The 10629-nt window shown below is 43.6% G+C and overlaps 1 protein-coding gene across 6 annotated transcripts; it reads left to right on the forward strand.

Annotated features, from left to right (window-relative positions):
• Nucleotides 1-562: 562 nt before the first annotated feature.
• hmbox1a (homeobox containing 1a) lies at nucleotides 563-10629 on the forward strand. Of its 6 annotated transcripts, none has more exons than XM_053682957.1 (9): nucleotides 563-845; nucleotides 4021-4530; nucleotides 4663-4748; nucleotides 4934-5044; nucleotides 5357-5513; nucleotides 5679-5761; nucleotides 5857-5952; nucleotides 6381-6499; nucleotides 7230-10629. In XM_053682957.1, exons 2-9 carry the CDS (start codon nucleotides 4022-4024, stop codon nucleotides 7371-7373), a joined length of 1305 nt encoding a protein of 434 aa, XP_053538932.1. In that variant the 5' UTR covers nucleotides 563-845; nucleotide 4021; the 3' UTR covers nucleotides 7374-10629. The 6 variants fall into 6 exon arrangements, with proteins under 6 accessions (XP_053538932.1, XP_053538933.1, XP_053538934.1 ...); XM_053682958.1 differs by having other exon boundaries at nucleotides 6384-6499; XM_053682959.1 differs by having other exon boundaries at nucleotides 6387-6499.

Consider the following 10629-nt stretch of genomic DNA (forward strand, 5'->3'; position numbering starts at 1 on the left):
AGTACAGTACAGTGCGGTACAGTACACTTTAATCACACGCAGCTGTAGAGTTTTCTATCCATCAGTGAATCTATCAGCAGTGAAACATGAAAACATTATGAAATACATTCTGTTTAGGTCAAAAATAAATAAATAAATAATCCAACCTTTATTCGTGAAAGGTTTAAATTCTTGTAATAGCTAAAACATCACCAGGTCTTATAGGATTAAATCACAAAACACTATTAACATCAACATGAAGACAGAAATAAATATAAATGTAAATATATATATATATATATATATATATATATATATATATATATATATATATATACAGAGAGAGAGAGAGAGAAATCTATCAAACATCAGAATGTTCATGATTTTAAAAAAACAAAAAAACAAACAGAATGCCTTAATGTGTTTAATCTTTATAATAATTAATATAAATATATATATAATCATAATGTAAATATATAAATCTACAACACACTTTTAAAAAAAATTGCACATCTATCTGTTTTTTTCTGGTTGTAGTCCGGGCGGGACTACATCTCCCATGATGCCCCGCGCGCGACTCCACTGTTCATATCAATATGGCTTCTGTCAGTCACACAAAGGCAAATGATATTTTGCTGTGAAATGCGGGCTTGCTGATTAAAGAGGACGGCAGAGAGAGGGAGAGAGAGACTCGGAGGGAGGCTGTCGGTCATGTCGCGGTGTGTTTGGTGACGGAGGGACTTGAACGACGCGGTGGTGGTTGTTGTTGTTGTTTTGTTTTGTTGTTTTTTTTTTTTGCTCCGGGACTAAAAGAAAATTACTGCAAAATAAATTAAATGTTATGGTGGACGGAGGCCCAGCTGAAGGTAAGATCCAGAGGAGCTGCAGGAACATCAGTGCATGCAGCCGTGATTTTCTCTTTCTCTTCTGTTTCTGTTCTGTGCAGAGAGACAGCACACAAACACTGCATGCGTGCACGAGCTGGGGATTATTAGTATTATTATTAGTATTAGTATTAGTATTATTATTGCACGGATAGGGTGCAGATCTGCTGATAAACTCGGCAGATATCAGGAGGAGTTGATCCTGATCAGTCCATCATGTAGGAGGGGGTACCAGCAGGTTTTAACTGGCAGGTCCATGATCAGGTCCGAGTGAGGTTCTGAGTCCTGTGTCGAATCCTAAATAAACACAAGCCCACTGTGTAGTGCACTTAAACAGGGTGGTGTTTGGGACGCAGCCTGGGTGTGTGAACGTCAGCAAGGAAGCATCAGGGTGCAGGATTATTGGGTATCGATTACTGATTGATCCTGAGCCCTGCATGAAGCTTAAAGAGGCTGATATACAATATATTTATTAATAATAATAATAATAATAATAATAATAATAATAATGATCAGTGATGCGTCGATACGATATTGGTCTCAAGCATCGATCGAATACCTGATATCGGTAAGAAACCGCTCATTGATTCGTACACGCGCTCGTAAAAATGTTATTATTTTTTTTTAAGCCTAAACGTGAAATCTGGACGTATTTCGCAATCAATGATTAGAAAAAAGAAATGAAAAGCTTTATTAGCCGTGCATGCCGATTTGCACGTTAATTAAAGGAGCGATCACCGTACCCCATTATCACACGGCGGTGGAAGTGAGCTATTCGGAACCACTGTTATTCGAAGACACAGACGGAGCGTAGGAACGCTTCCCGGAAGCGGCGTCACAGCGATCCGAGGACGAGTTCCTGGAAAGGCGGCGAATTTCTAGACTAGGTTTAAACCGTGGAACGTGAAGCTGCGCTGTTTAGTGAATACGACGTGGTGTGTTTTGTCCTGTAGCGATGACGTGAACCTGTAGAGGAGGAGAGTGTTTCAGTTGGAACATCCCAGCTTGTGATTAAGGGATAATTGTGTGGTGTGTGTGGGTGTGTGTGTTTATATATCTCAGTCAGCGCGTATAGGAATTTTCGGGAGTATCGGTAGATATCGATACGGACTACGAGATTCCGGACGTGCAGGTGATAGGAAAATAATGGACGATGGAACGGTGTAATGAAGCGGAGTTACTGTTAGGATGTCAAAATCGATTATTTTTTCAATAACAGCGTCGTTTTATTCATTTTTTTTTTTACTACTTTCTTTATACTTTCCAACAATTCCAATTTTTTAAAAAATTTATTAATCGGCCCGTACGGGATTTCAGAGTTTTTTTTTTCGTGTTATAGTTCCTGTGAAAAATGCTCGATTTTGCTGCGTCCCCCAACCCCAAAAAAAAAAATTCACGGTGCAACTCGCTGAGGTTTTTTTGTGCATTTTTCGTGCAAAAAACTCCTCGATTTGGCGAAACCGCGATTGTACGAAATCGTCCTTCGCGGTGATGTCCGTCAGTGAACGAGACCTTTTAGCTGTACTCGTGTTCGACGCACGTGAATCGAAGAGGACTTCGGCTAAACGCGCGCCGTGATGACGTCAAGTGACGCGCCTCGGCCCGAATTCCGCGGGAATTTAATAAAATCGCAAGCTTCTGCGAATGTGGCGGAGTTTATTTGGTTTTGCGTTCATTTCTGCGATCTAAGAGTCATGACGTCCTGGAGGGACGGGATAAAGAACGTGATTCCGGTTTTTAATGAGAGGGAACGTTTTCGAAATGGAGATTATATAGAACAATTCGGTGCTTTTGTGACACCTGCTTGCAAAATATTATATATATATATATATATATATATATATATATATATATATATATATATATATATATATATATATATATATATATATATATAGTTCTTGTGAATTAATTTTTTTAATTTGATGTGTGCGTTGTTGAGATAAATCTCAGTTTCAGTGCTGCTCTTGTTCTCCACTGTGTGCAGTGAAATATGGAGTCTCTGTGAGGTGAATGCAAGGATAATACATGCATTCCTGCAGGATTTTAAATGGCCTTTACGCAGCGCAGAGGCAGAGCCGAAGCCCGCACCCGGGAGGGAGGAGATAAATTTAGGGAAAAACCACCAAAGGGGGGGGAAAAAATCCGTCCAAGATAGCTGAGCTTGTTTTAACAAAAGAGCCTCAGAGCAGGAATTTGATGTGAGAATAATTCTCTCAGTGCTGAGCTCAGCCTGCGCACATGCACATGCACGTGCACGTGCACACACACACGTTTATATTGTGTGAGGTAATTCCATTGACTGTGTAGTAACGCAGTTAAACCTTAAAGAACCTCAAATACATCGCTTGGATCATGCGTTTTATTTTTTTCCGAACAAAAGCCACGTTCCTTAATCCGTCCCAGACAAAATAACCGATCTCAAAATTGTCACGTGTTTCTGTAATCATTTTACCATCTGGTCCTCACAAATGTCTAAATACAGGCGCGCGCACACACACACAATGCTATGGGGATTTACTTGGAATTTGAAAATAGTAATCTGGTGCATGCATGCACACACTTGCGCGCACACACACATTTACAGTCATGCCTTCGAGTGCCGATGCAATGTGCGTTCCATATGGAACAAAGTCATATAATATTCCATGAATATCCAATCAGGAATTGCTTTGCTAACGGATACCAGATGGAAAAGAATAATCCATCCAGCGCAAACACTCGCACGGCTTTGTGCTTTTATCATCAGCCAACGCACGCTAAAAGATCTTTGTGTTTAGGACCACACCGGCTTTATATCCACCAGTCTTGAGATCTTTCTAAATCGAATCCTTGACTTCCTTTTGTAACCGGACCAGAGGTTTTTTGTTTTCATCCCGATGATCCTATCTCCCCGACCACCGTCCGAGCCTAAATCTGTAAAATACGCCAGTTCCTGACAGCTAAATTGATAGCCTCGGTCATTCGCGCGCTCTCTCTCTCTCTCTCTCTCTCTCTCTCTTGTGCTCAGCAGCCATATTTCCTGGTTGCCTAGCAACGGGCTTATGATGTGATTGTTCAGATGTGTATGTTTTTTTTGTTTTTTTTTTTAGCACATCAGTAATAGTAATTAATGGATGCGTCATTTTCATTGCTCTCTCTCCTCACGTTTGGTCAGAATGTCACATTACACCGACGAGCCTCGCTTCACCATCGAGCAGATCGATTTGCTGCAGCGGCTGCGCGGGAGCGGCATGACGAAGCAGGAGATCCTGTGCGCACTGGACACACTGGAGCGCCTGGAGCGCGAGCACGTGCAGAAGTTCGGCCCGCGCCACTCCTACGCAGGAGCGACTCGAGGAGTCAACAGCCATGGCAGCTCCAGTTCGGTTGCTCCGTCCAGCACCGCTCCTACTCTGTCCTCGTCCGCCAGCGTGGCCACGCAGACCGTTTTCCACGGCGGCACTCCGTCGCCGTCTCCAACCAGCTACGACACCTCTCCACCCCCGACCATCGCCGTGCCCATGGGCGTGGTAGCGCCAGCGGCTCAGAACGGCCGTGACTGCTTGGCGCCCGTCAGCAACGGGAAGCACTCGCCTCCCCAGTACCCCGTATCCGCTCGGGCCTTCGGCTTCGAACCGGCTGAGGAGGAAGTAGACATCGATGACCGGGTGGAGGAGCTCATGAGGTCACTACGATCATTCAATTAATAATGAATTATATTACATTGCTATTATTATTATTATTATTATTATTATTATTATTATTATTCTAGATTGGATTTTTAAAATCCATCATCCTTCACTTTCTCTCTTTCTAGAAAGGATAGTAATATAATTAAAGAGGAGATCAAGGCCTTCTTAGGGAGCCGGAGAATTTCGCAAGCCGTCGTCGCCCAAGTCACAGGTTGGTGCTCGTGAACACGCTGCTCACTCACCGCTCTGTGTGCTAATGATCGTGTGCGACTCCAGTTAGTTTATCGCTTTTTCACTGCGCAGTGAGGAATGCCGTCGTTTATCAATTAACAGACGAATTCCGTCGAATTGATCGGCGCGCCTGATAAAATGGCGTCCGCCTTGTGTGTCGCGCAGGCATCAGTCAGAGTCGGATCTCCCACTGGCTCCTGCAGCAGGGTTCCGATCTGAGCGAGCAGAAGAAGAGAGCTTTCTACCGGTGGTACCAGTTGGAGAAGACCACGCCCGGTAATGCCACACTCCACCCACACAGCCCCCTAACTCCACCCACACAGCCCTCTTAACTCCACCCACACAGCCCCCTAACTCCACCCACACAGCCCTCTTAACTCCACCCACACAGCCCCCTAACTCCACCCCACCGTCCCTCTACAGCTACGAGTGTAGACGAGAGACGAGTGTATAGAGTATGCACAGTGGAGATGATTCCACTACGAGTTCCAGAGCAACCAGCATGTTCTGGACGTAGAGAACCACACAAACGAACCTACGCTGAGAGCTGTACAGCTTATACGCGGTCGGTTCTTTTTGTCGTCCCAGGAGCCACTCTGGCTATGAGACCCGCCCCCATGGCGCTGGAGGACATCGTAGAGTGGCACCAGAGCGCTCCACCCATCAACTGCAGCCCCGGGAGCTTCCGTCTGCGCCGCGGCAGCCGCTTCACCTGGAGGAAGGAGTGTCTCGCCGTCATGGAGAGGTGAGAGTCGGGAGAATTTTAATTCAGTGCCGTAACGCCCCTGATTAAGCGTTTAAGTAATTAGCTAGAGTGCTGAATCAGGTGTTCTACCACAGCGGAGTGTATTAACATACATGGCTCAGTGTATTATTATTATTATTATTATTATTATATATGCTGCTTCAGTTACTTTAACGACAACCAGTATCCTGACGAGGCCAAGCGGGAGGAAATCGCCAACGCCTGCAATGCTGTGATACAAAAACCAGGTGAGGCGACGCCTTACAGCGCAGCCAGCCTTTTATAAATGCAGGTCCATGGCATGAAACTCATCTCTGAACCTCTACAACGTCTTCATGTTTAGGAAAGAAGCTTTCCGATCTAGAGCGGGTCACGTCTCTGAAAGTGTACAACTGGTTTGCTAACCGGCGAAAGGAGATTAAGAGAAGAGCCAATATAGGTAACGTTGAAGCCCTGTGGGCGGGATTACAAAAAAAAAAACAACAACGTGTCAGCTCTTCTCCTGTTCCTTAAAAACGTCAAACCACAGCACTAACACTAACATCATTTCCGTCTGTGAACTGCTTGCTTAAAGGGGTGGTTTGTAATTGTTCGATTTGTAATGATATTATTTTTAAGTGGATTTGGTTCATTTAATTTTATTCAAGACTTGTGTTTTTCTGGCCTGGAAATTATCCCCGCCCCCTTTTCCCTTAAAAGGCAACGCATCAGGGATATCTCGTTTCAGCAGAACAGGAAGGGGAAAGCTCGTCAGTGTTTTTTTATTTTTATTATAGCTCTAAAAATTACAGCCTGCTATTTTACTTTTACGGTTACGTCCACGCTGACCTCTGATATGTTATGGCAAGGTGTGTTTTTTTTTCGAAGAAGCAGCAATCCTGGAGACTCATGGGATCGACGTGCAGAGTCCAGGCGGTCAGTCCAACAGCGACGAGATCGACGGCAACGACTTCAGCGAGCCGGGCGCCGAGCCGGGGTTAGGGACGGTAAGGAACGTATTTAACTCCGCCTTTAATAAATACTCCAGGTTCCACTGTCACAGCGTCTTTACTTTTAACACTGAACATAAGACACTTTCAGGAACTGTTACAAAACTGATTGAATTTTTTTTTTGGTTAAAAGAGAGCAGTGGCCAGAGGTTTTGGTTTCAGTGTCACCCCCCCCACCCCACCCCCCTTCCAGGTGCACAGGACATGCTTAGAGCTGCAATACACTCTTTACTTACATTACATAACGGCAATGGAGCTTTCGAGGCCTCGTGATGGGCTCGAGTGTGACTTTTTCCACCGCACATTGCACCGGAACGCTGAACCTCGGACTTGATATCTTTCACGAGTTTGAGCTCGGCCAATAAAAGATCAGATAAAACAGCTAATCAGACAAGTAAATCCAAGCTCTTGGGTTTCAGTGAACACCTAAATACAGAAGTCCTGAGAACTCACGTATCTTTTTTTAAAGTTCTGTTGGTTCCTGCTTGGGCCACTTCCTGTCTTTGAAAGTGCAGTGGAAAAAGAAAAAAAAAAAGGAGAAAAGAAAAGAAAAAAAAAAAAAGCCCTAAAAGGCCACTCTTGCGTTTGTAGGTACCAACTTTGATCTCTGGTTGGTTGGAGCATCCCATGGGGGCGGGGCTGGGCTCAAGCAGTGGGGGCGGGGCATCGAGCTGATTGGCTTCAGACTGACGGCTGTCTCCTGGTCTTGTCGCCCCTCCCCCACCAGGACGAGAACACGGGGACGAGCGAGCACCAGGACCCCATCAGCCTGGCGGTGGAGATGGCGGCGGTCAATCACTCCATACTGGCGCTGTCACAGCAGGGCAGGGGCGGCAACGACGTCAAGGCCGAGGTGCTCAATGATGACTGAGGACTCTTCCACACACACACACACACATATATATACACACACACATACCATCACATACATCACATACACACTGTATCTGCCAAAGGAGGAGACGGTACTGGGATGAGGAGGCGGGGACTGATGTGACTCTTTAAGACTCGCTAGTTTTGCAACTCCAACCTATGCATCGCCATGAAATTTAAGCTTTTTAATAAGCGCATATGTTCAAACTGAATGTAATATTTTTGGGGAATATTATACATACACGCCGTTTAGTCCTCCTTTTCTTCGAAAGCCTCGAGGGAAACGAATAGTCTTAAATGCGTGCTAGTCATGCTAGTTCGATTCCTCAGGCCTTCGTACAAACAAACAAAGCCATCAATTTGAGAAAAGGGAAAACGCCGTGTCGTGACTCGTGACCAAAGCCGAAGAGGAGTCAGTTAATCTCACGCCACCCCAATCGACTTTCCTCCTACAGCCATAATCTCTTTTACTGTAATATTTAAACAGAGGCTCTGTGAAGTAGAAATGCACCACTGGCAGAATTTGGTAATTACATTTTTTTTAATTTAATTTTTTAGTTACCTCTTAGCACCTTTAACTGTTCCTTTAAAGGAGCCGGTTGTCAGTTTCAGCGCCCTCTGCTGCCTGTCGATTAAATTACAGTTGCGGTGAAAACAGTGACCCACCTTCCGTTTTCCCCGCACCGACTCCACCCCCTTTACCGAAACCTTGTGATGCGAAATCGCATCACATGACGCATCACAAATCTTTTTTTTTTTTTTTTTTTTCAACTTCAGTTTAATTTTCATGAACGTTGACAACCAAAATGGAGAAAGTGTTCATCTTAGCTATGTATGTAATATTAACGAAGATGAAAAAAATTATTGTATTTAAAAAAAAAGAAGAAAAAAAAAGAAAAGAAGCATGGGATGCAGCTCGTCAGGAGGCGGGATTAGATTAGATTAGATTAGATTAGATAGTATGAGTATCTTTTAAACGCTGAGTCACAGCAATCAGTCACAGCTCACACCGAGTGAGACTTCACCTTTACTAGAACACTTTTGAGTAAAAAGTGTCACTCACCCACACGGTTTTCCTTCTCTGAAACCCCTCTGCTATCTCTCTCTCTCTCTCTCTCTCTCCGTCTCCTCCTCGGCTGTACATCACCTCCTGGCCTGACATCGTGGCCTGTTGCCGTCTAGCTACCTGTAAACATGAATCTCCTCAGTAGTGAGATCTGGTCCTGAGATCACATGAGCCTTATCAATGATCATGTGCTTCATCATCATCATCATCATCATCATCAACACTCGCCCAGGGTCTGCTACACATCTTTAAGCAATCGGACAAATGCTGTTAACCGTACCATGTGTAACCTCATAGTATTCTGTATCAGGGTGCTGTACTCAACTCTACAGAGCGTCGGGGTTAACACCGAGGCCCCGATTTACCGAGAAAAATAGGCGTCGTTTTAAACATAAAAAAAAACAAAACAACAATATGTAAATTAAGTTTTTACGCATCCAATCAAAATAAGGTCGGACTTTTAGTTCGGAAACTAACACGCAGTGAGCGTTCTCTCAGAGTGGGCGGGGCATACTCTCTTTCCACCGTCAATCATGACGACACACCAATCCCGGGTGTGTGTGACGTCATGTATATGAGGAAGAGGGCAGATCAAGTTTTCAGAAAGATGTGTATATATATATATATATATATATATATATATATATATATATATATATATATATATATTAAGGGTGCAAACGGTGTACGCTTAATGGTTCCACCCCTGCGAATAGGAATGGTACAGTCCGGTACCGTTTTTCCAGAGAGTGTAGAGTCAATTAAAAAGAAAAAAAAAAAAAAACGTTTAGAAACTTTTATACATAGAAATCACCCAAAACTCGATTTTAATTAAGGCAAACACACACACACACACACACACACACACACAACCGAACAATACATGCTGTTTTGTTCATTTGAAAGATTCGATGGTTGTTGTTTTTTTTTTTTTTTTACACACACTGAAACCTTTTAGTAAATCAGGGCCTGACTCTGTAGAAGCAGCGCTTGGACCGGAGGACGGACGCGGGCGAATGTTCAGAGCGTGTAGAGTCAGTGCGTGTAAACGCGGTACCGCGACTTCTGAGGCACTTAAATAACGTCAGGCTACATTTCTCAATTCAGATGGTTTGAACAATTTCATCCAAATTATCGCTGGACATCAAGAACGGCGGTGGAATTCACCGCTAAAAGAAAAACACTTGGCCAAAAACGTCCGTCCTTGTCCGATCCGGATAGGGATAGCGCGTAAACGTCGATTTCTGGCCGATTTCAAACGTGAAACGAGGTCCACGGTCAAAGATGAGCGTACGATTTAGCGTCTGTAACGTGACCGAACGAACGTCAGAGAGGTTTAACTTCAGAAATGTTCCCGAGGTCAGCAGCAAGGAATGTTAAAATTGTGGAACTGAAAAAAAAAAACATTTTCAGCTCTGCTGTTTGTATTCGCGTATCGTTCCTCTGGAGTATAAAGCTCCCTAAAAAGTCCGCCCTTTTTTTAATTTTCTTTTTTTTTTAACCTTGTTAATTCAAGAAGCGCATTTCACTTTAGGGTTGAAATGTGAAATCGAAAAGCGGCATTTGACAATCTTTAACTTCCCCGAGATCGCTCTCGAATGATCCGCTTTCCCCTCCCCCCTCCGACGTTTTGCTGCACTTGATACTTATTTCGGTACATTTGAAAGCGTTCGCGCTCGTCAACTCAAGTCTGACGTCGATGACCTCGGCTAGCGATCTCTTTCCTCACGATCCGTCGGACGTCTAGCCGGTTTTGTGTTTAGATCCCACTCCACCCTTTACTGATGATGTCCAGAGAGGAACCCGAACGGTACCAGAACCCAAATCGTCTGATCAGGGTGGACGAGCAGTCGACGCGGTCTATGTTTAACGGGAAATCGGGAGCTTGACTGTCCTGTCGATCTGTCCATGTTCAATATGTGAATATATTAAAATATATATATAAATATAAATATATATAAATATTATATGACGCAAATACTGTTGTATCAACTACAGATAGTTAAATCCTGTAACTCCTATTTCAGAATTTAGTGCCTTTTTTTGGACAGTAGACTGTTCAGTAATGAATATGTAGTATATGTATGCTTTATCACTTTTTTAAGACTTTTTTTTTTTTTTTTTTTTTTTTTTAAAACCTGTGTTTATTTTAGTACTGTATCTTCTAGAGAATAAAGTTTAAATCAAC

This window comes from Ictalurus punctatus, chromosome 9, assembly GCF_001660625.3.
Source record: "Ictalurus punctatus breed USDA103 chromosome 9, Coco_2.0, whole genome shotgun sequence".
Classification (NCBI taxonomy): Eukaryota; Metazoa; Chordata; class Actinopteri; order Siluriformes; family Ictaluridae; genus Ictalurus; species Ictalurus punctatus.

Excerpts from the sequence above, each read along its gene's own strand:
- hmbox1a (XM_053682957.1), top strand. The coding sequence starts at position 4,022 with ATGTCACATTACACCGACGAGCCTCGCTTCACCATCGAGCAGATCGAT. Across the intron at positions 4,531-4,662 it reads CGGGTGGAGGAGCTCATGAG|AAAGGATAGTAATATAATTA; the intron begins GTCACTACGATC and ends CTCTCTTTCTAG. Across the intron at positions 5,045-5,356 it reads GTTGGAGAAGACCACGCCCG|GAGCCACTCTGGCTATGAGA; the intron begins GTAATGCCACAC and ends TTGTCGTCCCAG.